This window comes from Octopus sinensis, linkage group LG2 (assembly GCF_006345805.1).
Source record: "Octopus sinensis linkage group LG2, ASM634580v1, whole genome shotgun sequence".
NCBI classification, from domain to species: Eukaryota; Metazoa; Mollusca; class Cephalopoda; order Octopoda; family Octopodidae; genus Octopus; species Octopus sinensis.
Genome location: NC_042998.1, coordinates 194,328,395 through 194,356,332, shown reverse-complemented (window position 1 = coordinate 194,356,332; position 27,938 = coordinate 194,328,395). Strand labels below are relative to the sequence as shown.

The following is a 27,938-nucleotide window of genomic DNA, read 5'->3' as shown; positions in this document are numbered from 1 at the left end:
GTAAGAAACAAAGGTGAAATACTAGCCTCTTGGAAGATTTTTTTGCTGTGTGAGTTGTTCTAGGTTGCTGCCGAAGGTACTGTACAACGTTCAGCATCTTCTGTACAGACTGCTTATTCATGCATATTTTGATGGTATTACCTGCAGAGAGAGAGAGAGAGGACAAAAGGGGAGAGATGGCATTCAATGTCACTTTGTTTAAAATATGCTGTTGTGATTCTGTCCAACCTATAAAAGCACATTCAAATAAATATAAGATGACTTATGTTGAACACACTCATACTCTCATGGTTTCTTTCTTTTGTTTACTCTCTCTCTCTCTCATACACACACACACACATGCGCACACACACACAGAGTCATTCTCTTCCATACAGAGGCTATTTCTTACATAATTATATGCTTACATAAATACCCACCTCTGATACATAGTTTTATATTCTTTCTCTTACAGATGCGCACACGCGCATGTATGCACGTATGCATGCACACGCACGCAGACACACTAACACACACACACGAACAAACAAACAAACATATCAATTAGACCTTGTGTTGGAGTGATAGATATTAGCAATGCCACAGACCTGTTGATTTTGAAGTCACATCTACATTGGGTGAGTTTGAGATGGATGAATGCTGGACAAAGAAATTATTGATGTGTTGAGTGAGAACAGCTTCTATGTCACCTTCTTGATTCAAGCAGATGTCATGGACTAAATACGGCAAAACCAATTCACAGAACTCAGTCTGAAATTCAACAACAATTTATATAACATTGATTATTTGGTCACAAACACAAGGTTGATTTTAGTATTAGGAAGGACATAGTAGTTATGGTTATGGTTCCCGCAACGAGGAGGGAACCAGGCTGCTGGAGTTCTGCGATGCGAATAGTCTTATGGTCTGCAACACTAACTTCAGGAAACCAACAAGCCACCTGGTCACCTACCGATCGGGCCGGCATACTAGCCAAATCGACTACATCCTTGCCAGAAAAAGGGAAAGATGGCTGCTTAAAAATGCCAAAACCTTCCCAGGCGAAGAATGCACCCCACAACATAGACTGGTAGTTAGTGACTTTAGGATCAGGACTAAGAGGGCAACTAGAAGACGACCAACATGGAGAAGAAGGGTCTGGAAGCTTAAAGACCCTGCGAATGGACAGAGATTTAGAGACATGTTACTTGAAGCCTTTGACGAAATAGAGGGGGGTATAGCTACACATGGGGTAGAAGACAACTGGACGTTTCTGAGGGACAACCTGCTGAAAGCCGCTGACCAGATCTGTGGCTGGTGCAAAGTCCCCTTAAGACCAAAATAACGTGGTGGTGGAACAATATGTTGACAGGGCTATTAGACAAAAGAAACAGGCTTGGAAGGCCTGGAAGAACGGTGGTAGCAGGGAAGGGTATCAGACTGCCAGAAGGGAAGCTAGGAGACAGGTCTATCTAGCCAGAGGGGAAGCAGATAAGAGAAAATTTGCCAATGTCCTGCGCCGTGAGGATGAAAGACTTGAGGTATTTCGTGTTGCAAGACAGTGTGTGAGAGAGAATCGTGATGTGGTAGGAGAGAAATGTGTTCGCATGGAGGATGGTTCACTTGCGCTAAATGAGGATGCAAAGAGAGAAGCTTGGAGACGCCACTATGAAAGGTTACTGAATGAGGAAAATGAATGGGATAAAGAGAGTCTGCCGAATGTTGACCCTACAGAGGGACCAGCTATCCGAGTTGATAGTTCCGTGGTAGCTAAGGCAATTAGAAGCATGAAGACAGGGAAAGCCCCAGGCCCATCAGGAATTACTGCAGAGATGCTCAAAATATCTGGCAGTGTCGGCTATAACCTAGTCACCCGTATAGTCAACCAGGTGATACACGAAGGAGTCATACCCAATGACTGGTGCAGCAGCATACTAGTCAACTGCTACAAAGGTAAAGGTGATGCCCTAGATACAAATAATTACAGAGGTATCAAGCTGTTGGATCAAGTAATGAAGGTTACGGAGAGGGTCATAGCCCAACTAATTAGAGAGAGAGTTAGTTTAGATGAGATGCAGTTTGGGTTCGTGCCAGGGAAAAGTACCACTGATGCTATATTCCTGGTAAGGCAGCTGCAGGAGAAATACCTAGCCAAAGATAAGCCCCTGTACCTGGCTTTCGTTGACATGGAGAAAGCTTTTGATAGGGTCCCCCGATCCCTTATCTGGTGGTCAATGAGGAAACTAGGGATAGATGAATGGCTGGTGAGGACTGTGCAAGCCATGTACAGAGATGCCGTAAGTAAGGTTAGGGTTGGCAACATGTACACAGAAGAATTCAAAGTAGAGGTTGGGGTCCACCAGGGTTCAGTACTCAGCCCCCTCCTATTTATCATAGTACTCCAGGCAATTACGGAGGAATTCAAGACAGGCTGTCCCTGGGAGCTCCTCTACGCTGACGACCTTGCTCTTATTGCTGAGTCACTATCAGAACTGGAGGAGAAGTTCCAGGTGTGGAAGGAGGGTTTAGAATCAAGGGGCCTTAGAGTCAACCTAGCTAAAACCAAAGTACTAATAAGTAGAAAGGTAGACAATCCACAAATATCTTCAGGAAGATGGCCCTGCTCGATCTGTAGAAAAGGTGTAGGTAGAAACTCTATAAGATGTACCCAGTGTAAGCTATGGACACATAAGAGGTGCAGCAATGTCAAAGGTAGGCTAACTGGGAAGATAGTTTTTGTATGTGGCAGATGCTCGGGAGCATTAACCTCCGAAAATCTGCAGAAAACAACTTCCGTCACTTTCCAGGGGGAAAAACTAGAAGTAGTTGATAGCTTCCGTTATCTAGGTGACCAAGTCAGTAGTGGGGGTGGGTGCGCTGAAAGTGTAACTGCTAGAATAAGAATAGCCTGGGCAAAGTTTAGGGAGCTCTTACCCCTGCTGGTGACTAAAGGCCTCTCGCTCAGAGTAAAAGGCAGACTGTATGATGCGTGTGTACGAACAGCCATGCTACATGGCAGCGAAACATGGGCCGTGACTGCTGAGGACATGCGTAAGCTCGTGAGGAATGAAGCCAGTATGCTCCGATGGATGTGTAATGTCAGTGTACATACTCGACAGAGCGTTAGCACCTTGAGAGAAATGTTGTACCTAAGAAGCATCAGTTGTGGTGTGCAAGAGAGACGATTGCGCTGGTATGGTCATGTGGTGAGAATGGATGAAGATAGGTGTGTGAGAAAGTGCCAATCCCTAGCAGTTGAGGGAACCCGTGGGAGAGGTAGACCCAGGAAAACCTGGGACGAAGTGGTGAAGCACGACCTTCGAACTTTAGGCCTCACTGAGGAAATGACCAGAGACCGAGACCTTTGGAAATATTCTGTACGTGAGAAGACCAGGCAGGACAAGTGAGCCCAGCCCACTTATGAATGCCTTTCCTCCCTTGGACACAAAGACCGGTTGAGGCAAGCGAAGTCGATATAGAACCTCATCCGACGACAGACACCCATGCCAACCCCCCATGCTTGCGAAGACATGTTGGGGCAAGCGAAATCGAAATCGAAACCGAATTGAACCAGCCAGGATCCCTGGCCTGGTGGTACGTAAAAAGCACTATCCGACTCATGGCCGTGGCACGTAAAATACTCCAATGCGACGTACGACAGGCACCCATGCCAACCTCCTTTGCTTGTGAAGACATGTTGGGGCAAGCGAAATCGAAATCGAATTGAACCAGCCAGGATCCCTGGTCTGGTGGTACGTAAAAAGCACTATCCGACTCGTGGCCGTGGCACGTAAAATACTCCAATGCGACCGTACGACAGGCACCCTTGCCAACCCCCTTTGCTTGTGAAGACATGTTGGGGCAAGCGAAATCGAAATCGAATTGAACCAGCCAGGATCCCTGGTCTGGTGGTACGTAAAAAGCACTATCCAACTCGTGGCCGATGCCAGCACCGCCCGTCTGGCTTCCGTGCCGGTGGCACATAAAATACACCAATCTGACCGTGGCCGTTGCCAGCCCCGCCTGGCACCTGTGCAGGTGGCACGTAAAAAGCACCCACTACACTCACGGAGTGGTTGGCGTTAGGAAGGGCATCCAGCTGTAGAAACATTGCCAAATTAGACTGGAGCCTGGTGCAGCCTTCTGGCTTCCCAGAACCCCGGTCGAACCGTCCAACCCATGCTAGCATGGAGAACGGACGTTAAACGACGATGATGATAGTAGATCATATATACACCAGTATCAGGCTGGTAAGTAGCTTATTGACCCTGAAGCCAGCGCCGCCTTGACTGGCTTCCGTGTCAGTGGCACATAAAAACCACCAACCGATCGTGGCCATTGCCAGCCTCCTCTGGCACCTGTGCCGGTGGCACGTAAAAAGCACCATCTCTATGTGGTCGATGCCAGCGCCAACTTGACTGGCTTCCGTGCCGGTGGCATGTAAAAAGCACCAACCGATCGTGGCCGTTGCCAGCCTCCCCTGGCACCTGTGCTAGTGGCACATAAAAAGCACCCACTACATTCATGGAGTGGTTGGCATTAGGAAGGGCATCCAGCTGTAGAAACACTGCCAGATCAGACTGGAGCCTGGTACAGCTTCCTGGCTTCCCAGACCCCAGTCGAACTGTCCAACCCATGCTAGCATGGAAAACGGACGTTAAACGATGATGATGATGATGATGATTAACCTCATGCTTGAGGTGAATTCATAATGCTGATGGATGAAACTAAGTGCTGTAAAGTATTTAGTAATTACACTCGATTGTTTTAAAGTTAGATTCATAAGACAATAAAAAGTTTCTGATGGTCACAGCTGGAACACCTAAGATTATAAAGAGCTGACCCAAGATTCAACAACAATTTACAGCTCTAATGATGAACTTGGTCAGATCAACCACTACAGGGAAGTTGGTACATTTTCATTGAATCACAATATATTACTGGAGCTTGTTTTATTTAATTCAGGGAAACAAAAAAGCTAATTCAGTCAACAGTTGATAGGGCAGATTTAGGCTCCTATACTATCTGTTGGCAAACCATTATAGGGAACCTTTTCCACCAATGCCCTATGATAACTTGTTGAGGAAGGTGAGAAACAGCAAATCAAGAGACTGTATTATCCTCTACTGGGAAATCTGGACTGAATATTTGCAGCAAAGGAAGTGGTGTTAAAGTGGGTGGCATGGAAGGCATAAACTCCTTCTCCCAACAAGAGGGAAGGTGATGGGCATGATGTGTTTATCGCAACACTTGTTTTGAGAAAAATGAATAGAGAAAATAGAATTTCAATTAAAGCCGGTTGTGGGCTGACCTACCTTAACCTGACAGATAGGGCCTAGAACTTGTAGCATTTCATCTTCCACAGCATCACTCTGGATCAAAGAACAAGTGAGGTTTATGATCCAGTCACTATGGTTGCTATGACTAGGGTTCCAAAGCTCTTCATTGTCAATGTTGATGCTCTTGCTAGGGTCCTTGGTTGTAACTTGACCTTTACTCTGGAAAACAAATATTATCCACAGGAAATAAAACTAATAATTTTCAGTTCTGAGTTCTCTCACTCACTCTCACTCTCTCTCTCTCTCTCTCTCTCTCACACACACACACACACACACCTCTCTCTCTCTCTTCTTTCCTTTTCTTTACAGAATGTACTGGGATGTTAAATAATTACATATATCACGATCATCACCGGGTTTGTAATCAGACTTAATTAAAATTAAATGAAGGCCTGGAAGAAAATTAATAGGATGTTATTGTCAGAAAAGTGGTATAAATGAATCCAAAGCATAGTTCACCTTTAAGAAAGGGTAAAAGCTCTTGAAAAAGAAAGGGACATATTGTAGGTTATTACGCTTAAATTGTCTCCCTGCTTTAGTGGACAACATAGATCTTAGAACTTGAGCAGCACACTGGACAGTGGTCATACTGAAATAGAGAAATAGATTGACAAACATTAGATGATGATAAAAAGAGGGATCTGATTCCCATTCAATCATCAAATTCAAAGGATGTTTCCATACTTACTGACATTTGTAAATATAAATTACTCTAACTAAAGGATTAAAGTGGTTAACAATAGGAATGGCATCTAACTGTAAAGACAAATTATGTAGAAATAACCAAATTTAACTTCCATTACATCATCATCATCATTGTTTAACGTCTGCTTTCCATGCTAGCATGGGTTGGACGATTTCACTGAGGTCTGGTGAATCAGATGGCTGCACCAGATTCCAATCTGATCTGGCAGAGTTTCTACAGCTGGATGCCCTTCCTAACGCCAACCACTCCAAGAGTGTAGTGGGTGCTTTTATGTGCCACCGGCACGAGGGCCAGTCAGGCAGTACTGGCAATGGCCGCGCTCAAATGGTGCTTTTTATGTGCCACCTGCACAGGAGCCAGTCCAGCAGCACTGGCAACGACCTCGCTCGAATGATTTTTTTTCAAGTGCTAGTAAGGCGACGCAGGTAAGGATCACGCTCGAATGGTGCTTTTTATGTTCCACTGGCACGGAAGCCAGTTAGCTGCTCTGGCAACGATCTCGGCTGCAAAACTTCCATTAATGGCGAAACTGATGTAAAAAACTCTATGATGATATTACCAATTCTGTGATGAAGGTAATGATGATGTTAAGGATGATTCTAATGATGATGAAGGAGCAGCATGATGCTGGTGACAATTCTGTTGCTGATGCTCCTAATTCTGATGAATGTGATGATAGCAGTGATGGTGATATTGAAAATTCTAATGAACATGCTGGTGATGGTATTAACAATGTTAAAAGCGGCGAGCTGGCAGAAACGTTAGCACACCGGGCAAAATGCTTAGCGGTATTTCGTCTGCCGCTACGTTCTGAGTTCAAATTCTGCCGAGTTCGACTTTGCCTTTCGTCCTTTTGGGGTCGATTAAATATGTACCAGTTACGCACTGGGGTCGATGTAATTGACTTAATCCGTTTGTCTGTCCTTATTTGTCCCCTCTGAGTTTAGCCCCTTGTGGGTAGTAAAGAAATAGGTATTAACAATGTTACTAATTCTGATGAGTATGGTGATGGTAGTGATGATGACACAATAGGGAAGTGCACAATAGGCGCAGGAGTGGCTGTGTGGTAAGTAGCTTGCTAACCAACCACATGGTTCCGGGTTCAGTCCCACTGCGTGGCATCTTGGGCAAGTGTCTTCTGCTATAGCCTCGGGCCGACCAATGCCTTGTGAGTGGATTTGGTAGACGGAAAACTGAAAGAAGCCTGTCGTATATATGTATATGAGTTCTACCATCAGGTCTCGGGAGTGGCCATGGGAACGCGAATGGGCCCCAACTATGCGAACCTGTTCGTTGGCTATGTTGAGGCCCAAATATTCTCTACTTTCACTGGTCCCACTCCTGAACTATATGGTCGTTATATTGACGACATTATCGGTGCCACCTCACTCTCCCGCGAACATCTAGATTCCTTCCTCTCTTTCGTCCAATCTTTCCATCCAGCCCTCCACTTCACTTCCACTATCTCCAACACCTCTGTCTCCTTCCTCGACATTTCGGTTAGCATTCTTGACTCCACTCTTACCACCTCCATTCACTACAAACACACAGACTCACACTCATACCTCAACTTCTCTTCCTCCCACCCAGAACACACCAAGCTTTCCATCCCCTATTCCCAATTCCTCCGTCTACGTAGGCTCTGTAGTGACGACCATGACTTTGAGACTCAGTCTCAACGTATGGCTCACCACTTCACCCTACGTGGATACCCCCTCACCACTATCCACACCGCCCTTGCCAGAGCACGGTCCGTGGACCGTGTATCTGCTCTCTCTCCCCGAACCCGCCCTGTAGTCTCCCGCCTCCCTTTTCCCCTCACTTACCACCCCACGACCCTACGTCTCCAACGCACCATTCTTCGAGCTTTCCGTCATCTCCAGTCCGACCCGTCCACTTCACACCTCTTCCCTAACCGACCCCTCCCCTCTTTCAACGAGCCCACAACCTTCGAGACCTTTTGGTCCATAGCTCCTTCCCTGACCCTACCTCCAACCCGGCTCGTTCCCCTGCTCCCGCCCACGTTGCCGCACTTGCCCTTACCTCTCCAACACCACCCGCCTCACTAGCACCCACCATCGACCCTATCCCATCATCCACTCCTTCACCTGCACCTCCAGCAATATTATCTATTGCATCTCTTGCTCTCTCTGCAATTCCTTGTACATCGGACAAACGGGACGCCGCTTGGCTGACCGGTTCGCGGAACACCTTCGTGACATCCACCTTGCGAACGACACACCGGTCTCACGCCATTTCCGCTCCACCGGTCACTCCTTGCAACACCTATCTGTGTTCGGTTTGTCCTTACACAGAGGCCATCCGGATTCCCGTTTGCGCCGTGAACAGGAATTAATCTTCTCTCTTCGCTCTTATACGCCATTTGGTCTCAACTCTCCCCCCCTCCTCATCTAACCCCCCTCTCCCCCTCCTCACCTATCCTTTCTCCCCCCGACCCCCACTTCTTCAGTCCTTCATCCTTTCACCCCTACTCCCCTTCCCTTCTTCCCTCTTTCTCCCTCCCTCTTCCTCTTCCCTCTGCTCCCTCACTCCCTCTCTCCCCTTCTCTCTCCCCCTCTCCCTCTTTCCTCCTTCATCCCTCTCCTCCCCTTCCTTCTCCCCATCCTCTCCTCTTCACCCTCCCCTCCCCCTCTTCTTCCCCTCCCCTTCTCCCCTCCCCCTCTTCTCCTCACTACACCACATGACTTTACACATCACATCACATATGATGTGCCATACTAATACACACACCAACTAATACATACTAATACGTACTAATACATACTAGTACATACTAATACTTACACCAACCCTATACATACACACGTCCAGACCCCGCATACGCACTTATACTCTCTCACACACACACACACACACCTATACATACCAATACGTACTAATACATACTAATACATACTAATACATACACCAACCCCATACATACGCACGTCCAGACCAATCCCACGCACTAATACTCTCTCATACACACACACACACACACACACCCTTATACATACTAATACATACACCAACCCTATACATACACATCCAGACCCCTCCCACGCACTTTTAGCTGGTCCCTCAACCTATTATCTCCCCTTATTTCGCTCTCGCGTCTCATGTTTGATCTTTGACCTCTGGCCGAAATCAGATCGCCATGTTGATTCGTTAGCTACTGCACGCATTTTTTCTCTCCTTCTTTCTGTGTTTTTCTCTCTCTGTGTATCTTTCTGTTGAAGAGCGTAGGCTCGAAACGTTAAAGACTTGTTTTATTTATATTTCCTGAGCGCCATACTAATACAATTGTTCGTTTGTTTTCCACCTGCCTTCGTCTTTTGTTTATTTTCATAAAGCTTCCCGTTATATATATATATATATATAACCAATTAAGGACTGAACACGAAAAGTGGACAGTCAACATGCTAGATATAGACGTCAAATCGCCATTCTCCACAAAAGATTATGTTCTCAGATCAAAAGATTATGTTCTCAGATCAAGAGAACATAATCCTTTGTGGAGAATGGTGATTTGACGTCTATATCTAGCATGTTGACTGTCCACTTTTCGTGTTCAGTCCTTAATTGGTATATATAAATATTTTAATCTTCGGATTTTTTTTAATATGCTAGACCACTGGTTCTAATTGATAAATATCAATTTCTACCCTAAATTAATTTATATATATATATATATATATGTATGTGTGTATGTGTTTGTGTGTCTGTGTTTGTCCCCCTGGCATTGCTGGTGTGTTTACGACCCCGTCACTTAGCGGTTCGGCATAAGAGACAGACAGAATAAGTACTGGGCTTACAAAGAATAAGTCCCGGGGTCGATTTGCTCGACTAAAGGCGGTGCTCCAGCATGGCCGCAGTCAAATGACTGAAACAAGGAAAAGAGTAAAAGAGTAAAGAGAATAGTGGTGATTTACAGACAGAAGACTAATTGAAAGAAAAAAACAAAAAAACTCACCAAGAATCAACAAGATATTGGTTTAACAAGTAGAAGATCTGGAAATATTTCTGTTGTTTGGTATTCTCTTGGTAGACTGGAAGATTTTCCAACTGGGATTGATCCTGGTAGAGATTTCGACTTAGTTGTGATGATGATGTCCACAGAGAAATGTCAACTGGTCCAATGATGCCAAGACAGAGAGCTGCTGCCTCTGCTACTTCACCGGATCCATTCTGAATTATGCATGCTAATTCTTGGACGAGCTGGCACACGATATCTTCTGAACCATCTAAGAAATATAAAGCAAATGTCTGGCTATGAGATGAATCAAAGAGTAATTAATTATATCAGTTCGATTGCATGGCACCTTGGGCAAGTATCTTCTACTATAGCTTCAGGCCGACAGAAACTTTGTGAGTGGATTTGGTAGACAGAAACTGAGAGAAGCCTCTCTGTGTGTGTGTGTGCATTTCCCATCATCGCTTGACTGTCAGCATTTGTATTTACATCCTTGTGACTTAGTAGTTTAATGGAAGAGACTGATAGAATAAGTACCAGGCTTTAAAGAATAAGTACTGGGGTTGCTCTGTTAGGTAAGGGTTGGTGACACGAAGAGCATCCGGCAGTAGAAAATCTGGCTCAACAAATTCTGACCCATGAAAGTATGGAAAAATGGTGGTGGTGGTGGTGGCAGAGGAGGAGGAGGAGAAGAAGAAGAAGAAGAAGAAGGAGGAGGAGGAGGAGGTCAGGCAATAGTTCTGCTAACATTCTATACGGCAATGAAACATGGAATACAACTGAAAAGACGGTCAAGAAGGAAACGTTCCACCAACACTGCTTATGGAAGTTCTGCCAAATCACCTGGTGAGTCACATTTTGTGTGCCAATCACTCAGCATGCAAAGATTTCAATCACATGATCACTAGAAGAAGGAAAAGGGCCAGTGCAAGAACACCTAGTGCCAGACATTTCAGGAAGAATTCAGCTGCATGAGTTCTAGTTGGTCAGGAGTGGACAGAACTGTGAAAGATCAACCACACTGGGAGAAGCTTCACTTGTTACGTCTCACACAATGCAAGAGTCTAAGTAAGTATTATTACTGCTATTATTTTTATTATTAATAAGTAAACCACCAACAACATCATACAAGCAGTGTTATCTGAACGTGATCGTTGCCAGAGCGGCTAACCGGCTTCCATGCCAGTGGCACGTAAAATGCACCATTCGAGCGTGATCGTTACCAGTGTTGCCTTACTGGCACATGTAAAAAGATTCGAGTGAGGTTGTTGCCAGTACCGCCTGACTGGCCCCCGTGCCAGTGGCACGTAAAAAGCACCCACTACACTGTGGTTGGCGTTAGGAAGGGCATCCAGCTGTAGAAACTCTGCCAGATCAAGACTGGAGTCTGGTGCAGCCATCTGGTTCGCCAGCCCTCAGTCAAAATCGTTCAACATGGAAAGCGGACGTTAAATGATGATGATGATGATGATGATGCTCCATGAAAATATTTCTGGTAATAAGGAAATATTATTAGGGTTGGTGACAGTAAGGTCATCTCGCTGTAGAAAATCTGCTTTAATGAATTTTGTATGACCCATGCAAGTGCAGAAAAGTGGATGTTAAAGCAATAATTATCACTTAATTATTATTGAGCCGGCAGAATTGTTAGCACATTGGGCAAAATGCCTAGTGGCATTTTGTCCATCCTTACATTCTGAGTTCAAATCCCACTAAGGTCGACTTTCATCCTTTCGTAGGTCAATGAAATAGGTACCAGTTACGCACTGGGATAAATGTAATCGACTAACCGCCTCCCCTCAAATACTATAGGTTAACAAAAAAAAACCCTGTAGAGGCTATTTTTGCCTTTCTTTCTTCCTTTAACCCTTTCGTTACCAAACTGCCCGAAAAAAATTTTGGTTAATGTGACCAAACCGCCCAAAACCACCCGAATTTACCTATTCATATTTAAATGAGAATATCAGAGAAAATCTCTTTAGTACATTCGTGAAAATACGTATTATACTTCATAAAGAGTTCAACTACAGTTTTGTACAAGAATCGAAGTGTAATTTTAATTCCGTGAATATTGGGAGATTTTTTTCCGAAATTTGTTCCTATTGTGTTTTCAAAATTTGTAATTCTGACAAAAAATGGATACAAATTTCATTATTACAAGCAGAGAGTCAGAATTCGAAGGATTTTCTACTGAAGACCTTCATAAATCTAACTCTATGACTGAAAAAAAAAAAAGCACGTGGTATTTGATAATGAATCTGATGTTTCATTTTCCGAAAGTGAAAACAGTGAATCCGAGAGCTCCGACAGCGATAAAGAAAATGAATTGGCACCCGAATGGAGTGAAAATTTAAAAACTGTTTCTTTCGGTGATTTTTCTGAAGAAACTGGACCAAGCCACAGACTTTCCCAAAAGAGTAAAGCCTTAGACTATTTCTTTTTACTTTTTCGAATGAGCCTATTTGAAATCATTACGGCGGAAACGAACCGTTACGCTAAACGTAAACAAAACGAAAGAAAGTATAGTTAGTGGTTTCCCATAACCTTAAATGAAATTAAGACTATTTTGCCGTAAATATTATTATGGGTATCAGAAAGTTACCCAGAATAACAAATTCTATTGTAAAATTTTGTTGTATACCCAATTGAATATTAGCTAATAATCCATTTTCTATACCGATGTTTGAACAAAATTTTAATAATTTTATATTTTGTTGAATTTACCAGTATCTACCTGCAATTAGAGTCACTTTGTGACAAAAATTATAGTATAGAATTGGTTGAGAACATTTCATTAAATTATCTTCCAAAATTTACGTTAATATATTGATAAATAAAAAAGTTATAGTTGTTTAATGAAACCAGACTAAATTTATGATTATGTTAGAAATTAATTGAAACACATAAGGGGTGTATTTTGGTCAGAAATATAGTAACGAAAGGGTTAATGAAACAAGTACATGTTGTGTGCTGGGATCAGACAAATTAACTAAACTCCCCATATTGAATTTGTGGTTTTGTGTCTACGTCAGAAGTCTTCCTCAAAATCATTGTATCATCACTGCTATACTCAGACTTGTTGAAGCAAAAGTAATAGAAAGCTGATCATAACGAGATCTCAAAAAAGAATGATTGAGTCAGTGACCAAGATGTTGTAAAGCATCTGGTTTACTCTCTACACAGCCAAGTTATAGTATTACAATAGAACTCCAGATGTGTTACCTTGTACAATTAAATCTCTGAATTTATGGGTGTGCTTTTGCAGTTGTTTGTGGAGAAATTTCAAACTTTCTACACTCCGGGTGCCTCTATAAAGTGTGACATCCTTGCCTGTTTTCAAAAACCATTCAATTTCCTACAAAAACCAATAGAAAGTTGTTTATAGTAACTTGTGATATCATTACATGGATTACATTGTTTCTACTGATATAACAAGTGTTTTTGGTAAGAATTAGAGTCAGGACTACTGACAACACTACATGAGAGAGAGAGAGAGAGAGAGAGAGAGAGAGAGAGAGAGAGAGAGAGAGAGAGTGAGAATAATACATGTAAAGAGAATTATGAGGTAGAGAAAGAGAATGGCAAATATCTAGAAAGATGAGGCAGAAGTCATTATGCATAAATGTAGGAGGTGAACGAATTATAGTATATTTAAAACTAAGTTATTCAATAATGATAGAGTTAATAGTTTTGTTTTCTGATAGAACAATTTTTTAATTCAATTAAGCGTAATGACAGCTTTGGTGTAAGTTTTGCAAATTTAGGAATTTTGGTATAAGTGGAACAATTGTCTCTGAATGCTTTAGTCTAGCTGGTTGACAACTGGTTTCATGTTCATGTCATTGAATTGTAAAATAACTACTAACTCCCAAAATGGTACAAATGTCAAAATTTGTGAAAGGAAGACAAAATATCAAATTCCAGTCTTGTTAGCACAGCAAAATGGATATAAATAATTGAAACACAACTGATTAAGTCCTCTGTATATCTTACCAATGAGAACAAAGAAGAGAATTTGATAATCACCAGAGTGCAATCTATATATATAAAACTGTAGTTGTGTGAGTGTCTGTCTCCTACGATTTAGATTCCTAACTCCTCCCACATTTTGCGGTGCAGTTTAACCAAATTCGGGTATCTTATAGTCGTGATTCATATCGAGCCCGTCTGGCTATTAGCGCGCGTCTACGATGAGTCTACGATTTTAAAAATAATTTAACATCATTTTTTTATTCCATTTTAATGCATAATTTTTCGTGTGTCGATGGCGGCGGAGTTGGCGTCCATGGTCACACCTGCACCTGTTTGCTTCTCCCCCTTCCCTCCCTCGTGAAGCTGTGGGGAAGGGAGTTTAAGGAAATCAACGTCGTAATGCGTTGTCAAGGAGACCAGCGTTCTTTTAGAACAACGACTTCATGGCTTGAAGACACCAAAACAGAAATGGCTAAGAATGCCCGAATTGGCATCTATAAAGGAAGTAACTCTCTAAAAATGCTTATATAGTTATTTCCCTTACAAACCCGAGCAACGCCGGGCGATACTGCTAGTTAAATATGAACTATAATATTTATAAAACTCACCTGTTGAAGAGAAAACTTGCCACATTTATATTTTAAAGATTGATGCCTTTTTCGGAATTTCTGAAGAGTCTCACTCTTGGGAAACGGATCCAGCTCCAAAATTCCTTTTTCATAATTATCATTAAATATCATAGATTCTAACAGATTAAGAACCTAAAATTTAAGAACAAACATTTTAGAACTGACTAACTTGTATACCTTGATGCTCACTACATCTAGACACATTTCAGTACAAATGAACTACCACAGACACACAGACTATTACAGACACACACATATATATTCACATATACATATCCATAACCTGATGCACACAAACATATCCACAGACACAGAAACGAAAACAGAGTCTCACATCCAGACACACACACACAAAACATTACAGAAATAGATTCATACTGGATAATGATGTTGGGGGTTACACTGACCAAATAAAAGGTGGTGGTCATGGCTAGTATGTCTGTGATCATATATCCACCCAATCAGAGCTGATAAGAAATTAGGCAAAATCAAAATTTAATTACACATAAACAGTTAATTTTATATATTTCTGTGACTTGACTTGACTTGAGACAGCATTCACCCGGGGTGGGTTGAGCTGGCTTCATTCATCCTCAGTGCTGCATCTCTCACAAATGCCGACCAGGCCTGGCGATTTGAGGCTAACGACCGCGTGATCTCCAACCACTCCTTGTTCCAGTGGCGAACGCCATAGATATGGGGGCCTAGGTTGGGTTCCAGATTAGCCTTGACTGTCACCAGCCAGGTTTTTCGTTGCCCACCACATCGCTTTCACCAACCCTGAAGGGGAGCTGGGGTAAAAAAAAAAAAATATATATATATATATATATAAATCAAAATCAAAATCGTAATCTGATACCAGTGCCGGTGGCATGTAAGAGAACCATCCGAACGTGGCCGTAGCCAGCGCCGTCTGACTGGCCTTCGTGCCGGTGGCATGTAAAAAGCACCATCCGATCGTGGTCGTTTGCCAGCCTCGTCTGGCACCTGTGCCGGTGGCACGTAAAAAGCACCCACTACACTCACGGAGTGGTTGGCGTTAGGAAGGGCATCCAGCTGTAGAAACACTGCCAGATCAAACTGGGCCTGGTGCAGCCTTCTGGCTTCCCAGACCCCAGCTGAACCGTCCAACCCATGCCAGCATGGAAAGCAGACGTTAAATGATGATGATGATATATATTTCTATCACTACTCTGAAACAATTTTGATATCTAACCCATGGCAACATGGAAAACGGATGTTAAATGATGACGATGACGATGATGACGAACTCTTGAAAGATGTGTTGGCCTAACATTTAAAATCATTCATGCTTACTTAGACTTACAAATGATACATCATAGGGTGGTGTATTGATAATTTATACCAATTCTGACTGCATTTGGTAGTAGACCTAGTGTTCTGTTTGGGTTAACAACATTATCTGGTCCAAGGGTGCCTTCTGTGAAATTCATCAGATCAAACAACTCTCTCTTTTACTCTTTTACTTGTTTCAGTCATTTGACTGCGGCCATGCTGGAGCACCACCTTTAATCGAGCAACTCGACCCCGGGACTTATTCTTTGTAAGCCCAGTACTGATGCTATCGGTCTCTTTTGCCGAACCGCTAAGTAACGGGGACATAAACACACCAGCATCGGTTGTCAAGCAATGCTAGGGGGACAAACACAGACACACAAACACACACACGCATATATATATATATATACATATATATGACAGGCTTCTTTTCAGTTTCCGTCTACCAAATCCACTCACAAGGCTTTGGTCGGCCCGAGGCCATAGTAGAAGACACTTGCCCAAGGTGCCACGCAGTGGGACTGAACCCGGAACCATGTGATTGGTAAACAAGCTACTTACCACACAGCCACTCCTGTTCCTTCCAGTTCAGATTTTTCAGCAGGCACTTACATGCAGATATTCAAACTATACATTGATCACACCAATCGCATCGTTGCTGCTCCTCTCCTAACTCATCATTTCAAGCCACTCTCCATGTGGCTCATTATGATTTGAGTTAGTAACTATTTGAAGTTTCTGTTGGGTTAGGATCAGGTTACTCATACATACCATTTTTGGCATGGTTTTTATGGTTGAATGATTTTCTTATTGGCCATTCCTTTACAGAGTGAACTGGCATACACATATATCTACTTCTATGGTGTGTGTGCACGTTCATGCATGCGTGTGTGTGGTCATTCAATGAAGAAAAATCAATTATTTGTCAACTAAATTATTTGCACCTCTTGAATGAATGTAACTGGCCGAGTATTTCACAGAATTAGTGTGATACAGTGTGTGACAAGGCCAGACCTTCTGAATTACAGGTACAGTCTATCTGCCAGGCTTCTTCACTATTGGCATCTACCCAATTTCACTTACAAGGTATGGATCAACCCTGAAGATATAGAAAATGACATTGACCCAAGATTCTATGCAGAGAGACTGAACCAGGATCTTGTGGACAAGTCAGACATAGGCTACTATAAAGAACGAAGAAAAGTGACTGGCTACAACAGAGTGGGCTATGGAAAGATCCATGCTAAGAATATTATTATTGCAGTAGCAATAGCCAAACCAAAGTAATTCAAGAATAGAGTGGGGGTAAGCACTGTGATCACAGAATATTGAATGTGCAAGTTACTGTGGGCCAGACATATCATATGGTTCTCAGACAACAGATGGACCTATTCAGTTGTTGAGTGGTGTCCAAGAGATTTCCAAGGGATCACTCGAGACATTTCCAAGATGATGGGAATATGAAAAAAAAAATTGGGGAAGAATGAAAGCATATTGTAACCAGTGATGTAAGTAGACATTTGATAGTGACATTATTCCCCATAAAACAAACCCCTCACATAAACACACACTATCATCATCATCATTAAGGACAACAACAACAAAAACAATAATATTAATAATCAACATACTGTGTGACTGAAAGTGTAACCACAGCAATAAGGCATCAAGGTCTTCACAATCTGTGGCAAAAATTTAGAGAATTCCTGAAAAATGAAATAAAGAATTTGGACTCAATGGAATGAACAATAGCAAAAACAGCAATAACATTAGCAATAATGATGTTTTGGTAATTTTGAAGTGTGTATTATGTGTGTGTGTGTGTGTGTGTGTGTGTGTGTGAGAGATATATCAGTTATGCAGTGTTACCTTGCTGAATGATGTACTTGAAGCAAAGTTGAACTGCAGCAGCAGCTTCAAGGCAAGTTCAATGGTGGCTTCTATGTATTTCTCGTCATTACAACACTGAATGCTGAAATATAACATAGTATCAGTCAATACAGACATTTCTGACATAGATGCAGGGTGAAGAGAAAAGGAGGGGGGTGTTAAGTTCATGAGTTACTCTTACTCATTACTCTTTTACTTGTTTCAGTCATTTGACTGCGGCCATGCTGGAGCACTGCCTTTAGTCGAGCAAATCGACCCCGGGACTTATTCTTTGTAAGCCCAGTACTTATTCTATCGGTCTCTTTTTGCCGAACCGCTAAGTGACGGGGACGTAAACACACCAGCATCGGTTGTCAAGCAATGATAGGGGGACAAACACAGACACACAAACACACACACACACATATATACGACGGGCTTCTTTCAGTTTCCGCCTACCAAATCCACTCACAAGGCATTGGTCGGCCCGGGGCTATAGCAGAAGACACTTGCCCAAGATGCCACGCAGTGGGACTGAACCCGGAACCATGTGGTTGGTTAGCAAGCTACTTACCACACAGCCACTCCTGCGCCTATGGATCACAATTTCAGTGTGCTGAAGACTGAGAAGAATTGCTAAATCTCTCTGGTAGGTACAGAAGAAAAAGAAATGGGAGATTGTGAAGTTTATTGTTTTTAATGTCCAGTTTTTCTATGCTTTCACTGAAAAGTTGTTGAGGCAGATTTTCTACAGCTAGATGCTCTTCCTGTTGCCAATCCTCATCTGTAACCATGTAATGTAATATTTTATTGTCTTTTGAACACCGAATAGCTCAATAGCTGGGTTGCAGAATACCGTCAAAGAAGATTGCAAACAAACGACATCCTTTGTATGGTGTAGATTTTTGTTTACAATTAATGTGCACATGCCAAGGTAAGAGAAACACACACCGGATTTTTTTGGTTTGACCGGCAGTTTTTAAAAATAATTTCCACGTAACTAAACACTTTTAAACTTCATATACTGGTAGAATGTGTTTATAAAACATCTTTTTCTCTTGGCTTTATTGAGAAAATTCTATAGTTTGTAAGATATTTGTTGTTTTTTTTCTTCAGTTTCTGCAATTTCAACCAATCAATGACATCTATTGAGGTGAAAACATTCTGTGCTGTATGAATATGTCCCTCGTTTAAGAAACAGATTAGGTTTATTTACATTTCTGAAGAAAAAAAATACCTTTCCCCCTAACCCTAACACAGATTGAAATGCAATAGATCGATACTAGGGTCATAATTATGGGTGACAATTTCATATGACACCGCTAGAAAAAACTACCGTTCAAACCGAAAAGATCCCACACACCCATTCATGCATGCATGCACATAACACATACATATTTACATGACAGACCTCTTTCAGTTTCATTCTACCAATTTTTTACTCATAAGGTATTAGTCAACCCATGGCTATAGCACCAAACGTCAGTCAACAGTGTCCAAGCAAAAAGAGTGAACACTCTGTAGTGAACTGTCACACTGCCATGAATTTTTTAAAAGAAATGAGTGACATATGTGGAGTAATTCATGCTTTGTAAAACAATCATAAGAGAAATTCTTAATGAAGAGTAAGCCTCTATACCATTTGTTGATCTGAAGAAAGTTTTTGACAGGGTATCATGATCTGTAGTATAGTGATCTCTTGCTGTAGAGAGACTGCTTCTGAGCCATATAGTAGATGGCCAATTCTACTATATGGCTCAGAAACCTGGACGTTATCAAAGAAGCTTGAGAGGCGGTTGGATGGAACCTACACTCGCCTCCTTATGAGAGCTCAAAATCTCTCGTGGAGGCGCCATCCAACTAAAATGCAAATATATGGGAAATTACCACCTGTATCATCTCTTGTGAAAGGTAGGAGAGTCCAGTTTGCTGGACATTGTTGTAGAGCTGAAAAAGAAGTAATTTCTACTCTTCTCCTCTGGAAGCCATCTACTCGCAATACCAGAGGGCGTACACTCTCCTACCCTGATGTAATCTCCAGGGATACAGGCATCCAGCAACAGGACCTCCGTAATGCTATGATGGACCGTGAAGTCTGGCGTAGCATGGTAAATTCCATTGTCTCGACCACGGTCGAACAATGATGATGATGATGATGATGAGACTGCTTCAAAAAGCAGTGTAAATTATATACAGACACAGGCAGCAAAGTGAATGTTAGCAAGATCAGTGAGGAATTTAGTGCATGTGTTCATTTAAGGATTACTTCATAGCCTTTGATTGTTTATTATAGAGAATCTTCCGAAAGAATTACACCCAGAATATGAATAGAGTGGAAAAAGTTCAGGGAGCTGTTGTTGCTTCTTTTTTTGAAGCAAATTCTATGATGCTTGTGTACAAACTGTCATGCTGCATGATACTGAGATCTGAGCACTGAAATCCAGTGATAGTGTGAAGGCTGGAAAGAAATGAATATAACATGCATAGCTAGATATACAATCTTAACCCTTTAGTGTTCACACATTCGCTCGTGGACGTTTGCCAGCTCTGCCTGGCCCCGTGTCGGTGGCACGTAAAAGCACCATCCGTTCGTGTTCGTTGCCAGCCTCGCCTGGCCCCGTGCCGGTGACACGTAAAAGCACCGTCCGTTCGTGGCCGTTTGCCAGCTCTGTCTGGCCCCGTGTCGGTGGCACGTAAAAGCACCATCCGTTCGTGGCCGTTTGCCAGCACTGTCTGGCCCCGTGTCGGTGGCACGTAAAAGCACCATCCGTTCGTGGCCGTTTGCCAGCTCTGTCTGGCCCCGTGTCGGTGGCACGTAAAAGCACCATCCGTTCGTGTCCGTTGCCAGCCTTGGCTGGCCCCCGTGCCGGTGACATGTAAAAGCACGTAAAAAACACCCACTACACTCGCGGAGTGGTTGGCGTTAGGAAGGGCATCCAGCCATAGAAACACTGCCAGATCTGACTGGGCCTGACGAAGCCTTCCAGCTTCACAGACCCCAGTTGACCCGTCCAACCCATGCTAGCATGGAAAGCGGACGCTAAACGATGATGATGATGATGATTATTCTGCCAAAATTAATGCTTTTGTAACGAAGGATCTGTTATCGAAGCACTGAAAGGGTGTCGATATCCGATCTAGTCACATATAAAATCTTAGAAAACAATACAGACGAAGTCAGGTTAAATGGTGAAAAGACAGTAGTTCTGGTTTATTGATTGCGATGTCGTACGTTGTCTGGTGGGAGAAAGACAGCCTCTGATATACAGCTTCGTGTTAGTTTGTTGAAGTTGGTTGATGGTCGTTGGCGCTATGTCGTAGCACGAGTGGTTGTCAGAGCCTATGAATTCACGTCCGATCGCAATGCTGTCTTAGCCGAAGAGGGAGATTTGAGCAAGACTTCCGGTGGCCACCCGGAAGTAGTCCCATTCTGCGCATGCGCGCCGAACCCTACACAGTAGCATCACTACACTTTTTTATCCACATTGTTTTGAACTAATCATGCATTATCTTGTAGCTATGAGATTTTGATGAGGTAGCTGTTAATGTTTAAGATGATATTGTAGGGTTGGTGCGAGAGACCAGATCTGGCCAGTTTGAACATAAAACAAGCAGAATACTTTTGGCCAGATATGGCCAGTTTAAATGCTAAAGGGTTAATGAGTATGAGTGATGAACTGAGAGAAAAACTAGGTGTAAGAGGTTTCGTATATAAAGTGCAAGAGAAATGACTGTTAGTATAGACATGTAATGTGCATGGATGATGACATGTGGGTAACAAAAAATACCAGAAGCTACAGGTGCAAAGAAACTGTAAGACAAGAAGATATGAGCAAATGTGGTTAAGCTGATCTTGGGATATTGAACTTTACAAAACACGAACACAAGAGGTGGAATGCAGTGATAAAAAGGGGGTGAAAAAATGATGAATTGGAAACAAGTTTTCATTTGTTAAGAACTTTTAGATGCCACCATGAACCTGCCACATGCATTAAAGCACATTCTAAGATAAAACTATCATCAACAACACCATTAGTACTATCATCTATTTCCACTGACCACTCCAAAGATTAATCAATGTGCTTCACCAAGGGACAAAATTGACAGCTGAGAGTCAAGCTGAATTGCTCAACAACCTAGAGAATGGCCAAAAATTAATAGATAAAATATCCTTACACTTTGATTTGCTGTCCAAGTCGCTCAATGAGGTATAAAATGCGGCAGAGTACTTCTCGAAAAATATAGAAATGACAGTCACCGAGTTTGGTATCAAATTCTTGGAGTAAAAGGTCAACAAAGAGGTGATAGCTGCACATGAGTCGGTACTGCTCTGACAACTGGCTGCAGCTGTTCAGATGTACTCCCAGAAGCAACAGAATCTTCCAGAAGTGATCCTGAAAGAGAACTTGTGCAATTAGTCTAAACTGATTTTGTGTATTTATGGAATGAATGATAGTATATAGCTTTTCAGTAACAAGGGTTAATATTTTCCCTATCATGCATGATTACAGCACTGAAATATACACAATAACCCCTTCAGTCAGTACAGGGTCCTTACCTTCACTGCTATACAATACAACATCATCAGCAGCAGCGTTTAACGTCCGTTTTCTTTTTACATGCCACCGGCACAGGTGCCAGGGGAGGCTGGCAACAGCCACAATCGGTTGGTGCTTTTATGTGCCACTGGCATGGAAGCCAGTCAAGGTGGCGCTGGCATCGGCCATGTACAGATGGTGCTTTTTACATGCCACCGGCATAGGTATCACAACTACAATTTCTATTTGATTTTTTGATGTTGATGTTGCTGTACTTGACTCAATAGGTCTCCTCAAGCACAGCAGGTCGCCCTACGATCCAAGGTAAGCACAGGAGGCCGTCCTGCGATTCAAGGCACTTTGGAAAGGCTGGGGCTTCTATGTAAAGCTGGTGCAGGAAACAGCCATGAACTCACATTATTTGTCGAGTCTTCGCAGTCGGGTCATCTCCAGTAATTGTAGGTCCTCTATCCCAACTGGCATACAACATCACACCAGTGACACACAAACCAAACTGTCTCTCTAGTCATCACTGGTTCTTTATTGTCATGAAGTACAATGTCACTGACAAATATACAGACTCACCAGACACTCAGGTCTTTTGTTTCTTGTAAAAAGATCAAAAGGTCACTTACTGCATGTAGGGACAGGTAATGCACAAGAGTTGGCTTATGTTCTTCAGTGATGCTGGAAGAAAAATTGTTGGCAAGGTACTGCAGGGTTGTCATGATGACATCTCTCTTGTAATATGGCGGATTAGGATTTGGTGTTAACACACTGAAAAAATGAGTTGAGGGTTGGTGTGATCACAATGAAATGATGAGTTGAGATGCTGGGATATCCATTTATCTCTCTCTCTCTCACACACACACAAACACAAAGATTATCCAAAGAAAATGGACTTTTAAACAGTGTACCTAGCGTCTAGTGCAGTATGTTTGCAACTGCAATGCTGTGCACAGGTGATCTTCACCTTCAATCTAATAATAATCACCTCATACCACATCAGCCAGTTATTGATCTATAGTGGTTAAGAGTGCAGGCTACTAACCCCAAGATTCCGAGTTCGATTCCAGAGCAGTGACCTGAACAACAACAACAGCAGCAACAACAACAACAACAGCAGCAACAACAACAACAACAACAACAACAACCTCCTCCTCCTCCTCATCGTCGTCATCGTCATCATCATCATCGAAAAATACCTTAGGAATGAGAACCCAGGTTTGAAGTTTCTCCAAGACACCTGAGGAAGGCTGGAAGGTACATCAGCCGAAACGTTGTGTTAACAACAAACAAGATGAGGACAAATATCCATCAAATGTAAATAATGTATTGAATTGTTTAATTGATAGATTCTGTGTGTAACCCTTGGTCAGCCATGATTGAGCAGGTCTGATCAAAAGCATTTCTATCATCATTATCTTGCCTTTCTCCTAGGCGCAGTGCATCCAGAACCATCTTATCCAATATGTCATTCTTGTTTAAGGCTTTGATTTGCAGGTGATTTGACTTATTTCTTGCAAGCTGTGTGATTATGCAGAGGATCCCTCATTCATATGGCTTCTTTCAAATTAACTGAACTGGAGCAACAAGTGAAAAGTGACTGCCAAGATGACATCCCTGTTTGGCTGTGCTTTTAGAATAATAGACAATTAACCAAAGGCGAGGAAGATGTAGGAGTCAGTAGTTCACATCCATCCTGTCACTGGCAATATTTCGTGTCTGTGTTGAAGACATTTAACTGTCAATGCCCCAATCACAGGAGTATGTATCACATAATAATGTTTTGCTGTTGTAAGCAGTTATAGCAAAGTAAATCAGATAAGTGTTTCTAAAGCCCATGATGAAGAATTCATGTTTTCTTGTCGGATTGGGACCATGATACAAACACTAACAAATTAGACCAGCAGACTAACTTTTGTTTCAAAAATATTTTGAAGGGTGCAAGTTCAGTTACAATGATATATATATATATATATATATATATATATATATATATATACATACACACTCAGTGACACCAGAATGGACAGAGAGCTAAAATTCTTAGAACTCCCCAGGGGGTCCAACAGGCCAAAGGAAATCCTTCTTCTTCTTCTTCCCTCTCCCCTCCCCCTTTCCCCCTTTCTCTCTTTAGCCTCAGATACAAACGCACACACACACACACACACAACACATGTTCTCTCTCTCACTTCCTCCTCATCTACCTCACCCTCTTATACTATCTTGTTCCTCCTCACTACTACGAAACTCTATAAAATGACCAAATTCCCCACAAAGGAATTGATTTGATTTGAAAACCCCACTGGAATGGGAGAAAGCGCTAATAATCTGAATGATATGATATATATATGTAAAAAATGTAATATATAAATAAATATCTATAAACATGAACCATCCGATCTTCTGATTACCTCATTTCTTCTAATATATATATATATATATATATATATATATAAAAAGCACCCACTACACTCACGGAGTGGTTGGCGTTAGGAAGGGCATCCAGCCGTAGAAACACTGCCAGATTTGACTGGGCCTGATGAAGCCTTCTGGCTTCACAGACCCCAGTAGAACCATCCAACTCATGTTAGCATGGAAAACGGACGCTAAACGATGATGATGATGATGATGATGATATACACACAATTTAAAAATAGGATAAAATCTTCATAAGAATTTATCAAGTAGTTAGAGTGAAAAACCTCATAAAAACCATCAATTTTTTTCTTTTAAATTTATTTATTTATATTATATAGAGGGCACTATTATACATAGATGCCTCATGCTAGGAAGGACTCTTAAAGTTAAAACTACTAAAATTTTAGTAGTTTTGACTTTAAGAGTCCCTCCTAGTGTGAGGCATCTATGTGTAATAATGCCCTCTATATAATATATATATATATATATATATATATATATATATATATATAGAGAGAGAGAGAGAGAGAGAGAGAGAGTGGTAGAGACAAAGATGCTTACTTATCAGGTTTTTCATCTAGACAGAGCAGTAACTGGACAATAAAGTCAGAAACATTCTTCTTCAAACAGTTTTCAATATCCTGAAAGAAAGAAAATAGCAAAGAGAGAACAGTTGGAATGCCAGGAAACCTTGCGACAGACCACATATTGGACAGACACATTCTAAAATTTATCTCCTTAGCAGCATGTAACTTTGATAGACAGTTCCATTCTAAACTGTGTACCTCTGTTAGTCAATTCCCCCACCTGTATCAATGATGGATACTCATTCTTCTCCATGTCTAGCCTTTACTCTATTATGACAATTGCTGCCTGAGAGTGCTTCTTATCACAGACTGATGAAAACAATCCATCCCACGTTATCATTATATAAAGCACACTTGGCTTTTAAATCTGCAATTGAACCCAGAGCTGTGTCAAGACAGCAAAGCAGGCGACTGATAGTCTATATGCAGCTCTGTCCCCTCAAATATCTCACACAACAAATTCCAACAACACCAATCACCTACTACTACTACTACCACCAGCAACAACTGGGAGATATTTGCTTTCACTACACATCATTAAAACTGATATGATTTTTCTTCATTAAGATACTTTAGTCTTAATCCACTGCCCACCATCTGTAAGCTGGAATAACTCACATTAGAGAACTGTTCACATATATACAAAAGTGCTATTTTCTCTCTCTCTCTCACACACACATTTTCATGAACATACTCTAACTACTCTGTGTCTTATACAAAACAGCCTATGCTTGTCTCATCTACAATTTTTGCCAAACTGTCCAATGCCTCCATTTCTCTTCCTCTTATAGTTTTTTTTTTATAAGCACCTGATTCTTTCTCTCTGTAGCAAGTAGCAATTTTTAACCCTTTAGCATTTAAACTGGCCATATCCGGCCAAAAGTATTCTGCCTGTTTTATGTTCAAACTGGCCAGATCTGGTCTCTCACACCAACCCTACAATATCATCTTAAAAATTAACATCTACCTCATCAAAATCTCATAGCTACAAGATAATGCATGATTAGTTCAAAACAATGTGGATAAAGAAGCATTAATTTTGGCAGAATAATGCGAACACTAAAGGGTTAAATAAGGCGCCAATTGGTGGTAGCTGGCAATATGACGTAATGTCGTATTGCCGAAGAAATACTATTGTCGTTTTTCCATTGGTTAATATAACTGCTCATATAGGAATACTAAGAGCTACTTAAAGAATATTTGTATGTAATTTCGATTCTTTAAAGTCAGTTGAGCAGTTATAAAAACCCTGGATTTTGGGAAAAACTTCAGTGTTTGTTGGATGTAACTAAACTCCACGACACTCACTCCTTTGAGACATTGGTGATTTTTCATGCCATGTCCAAGGAAAATCCAACATCTCAAAAGCTATCACACTACTCTGGTCATCTTTTCTCTCCAAGTATCCAACAGGAATTGGATATCTGGAGACTATCTGGAGAGGATCTCTGGATTCATTTGCATACAGGAATATAAGCTGAACAGCCTCCAAATCAATATCATCAGGCTGTGAATGATGGGGAAGGGTGAGGGTGGGACAAAAGGCCATGGCTAGTTTTTGTCCTGGCTAACAGACTAAACTACGTAAGAGAGGCAGATACATTAGGTAGACAAAGCCTAATCATATTTTCAGACAGACAGAACTCAATGAACAGGTACATTGGCTGCAGTGGACAGCTCAGTAGACCTCAATGAGGAAACAGATGCACTAAATTGCAAGCAGAAAGACTGACCATACAAAAGACAAATATACAAAATATTAGCAATACATTAAATCTCTAGAAAAGGACATTTCAACAGTGTTGTGACCTCACTGGTAGCAATAAGAAAGCAAAACAGGTAAACTTACCTCCTCGGTAAAATACTGAAGTAAAGTTTGATAGTTCGTCTTAGCTTGAGATATTTTATCTTTAACTTTGTCTTCTACAGTTTCAGTAATCTCCAGCACTGCTAAATATGGCAAAATGTGTACCAGCAGTGTTACTAGACATTCCTGAAGATGTAAAGGGAACCATCTTTCACCAAGTAAGTGGGCAAGGCTTTCCTGTATACCAGCCTCAGCTCTTACCACTGCCACCAGTGGTAGACAGACTGATGTATATTTTCTGGAATGGAGACATATTAGGATATAAGTGATACACACACACACATACAAGTTTATATAATTTGTTTCTATGTACGTTACACTGCTATGGTTGACTGGAACTCTGCATTGGATATTCTAAGTGCACCCGCCCCACCACCTGTACCAGAAGTCTCTATCCTCTGACTTCTATCAGATATCTTTCCCATGAACTCCTCCAAAGGTTTAATGTTCCCCCATCCCTACTTAGGGTTTATCTCCTATGTAATGTAGTGATTATGTAGCACACAAAATTATGGTATAGTGTATGCAGGTTGAAGGCTATTGTATGTTTATGAGTTCTGCCAAATGCGAGCTTTCTTTTCACGTACATGACGCTGCAGTCCCCCATCCCAGGGTCTCGTGGGGCCAGACCTTCCACACCCTCAGAGCTGGCACACTTAATGTTGGCACATTGAAAGGTAGGTCTGGTAAGATTGTTGAGATGCTTGAATGGAGACGTGTAGATTTGTGCTGCATCCAAGAAGTAAGGTGGAGAGG

At 41.9% G+C, this 27,938-nt stretch overlaps 1 protein-coding gene across 4 annotated transcripts in view; it reads right to left on the bottom strand.

The window, feature by feature from the left end:
• LOC115232583 (serine-protein kinase ATM) overlaps nt 1-27,938 on the bottom strand; it is a 121,971-nt gene that overhangs the window by 47,320 nt on the left and 46,713 nt on the right. For all 4 annotated transcript variants that reach the window (XM_036500609.1, XM_036500607.1, XM_029802548.2 and 1 more), the window contains exons 25-37: nt 27,165-27,420; nt 25,290-25,369; nt 22,940-23,081; nt 21,943-22,160; nt 17,767-17,869; nt 17,529-17,603; nt 14,578-14,730; nt 13,220-13,352; nt 9,998-10,268; nt 5,778-5,907; nt 5,295-5,477; nt 588-750; nt 27-141 (exon numbers count right to left, since the gene is read on the bottom strand). In XM_036500609.1, the coding sequence (XP_036356502.1) occupies nt 27-141; nt 588-750; nt 5,295-5,477; nt 5,778-5,907; nt 9,998-10,268; nt 13,220-13,352; nt 14,578-14,730; nt 17,529-17,603; nt 17,767-17,869; nt 21,943-22,160; nt 22,940-23,081; nt 25,290-25,369; nt 27,165-27,420 (2,022 nt within the window). The remainder of the gene's footprint in view (nt 1-26; nt 142-587; nt 751-5,294; nt 5,478-5,777; nt 5,908-9,997; nt 10,269-13,219; nt 13,353-14,577; nt 14,731-17,528; nt 17,604-17,766; nt 17,870-21,942; nt 22,161-22,939; nt 23,082-25,289; nt 25,370-27,164; nt 27,421-27,938) is intronic.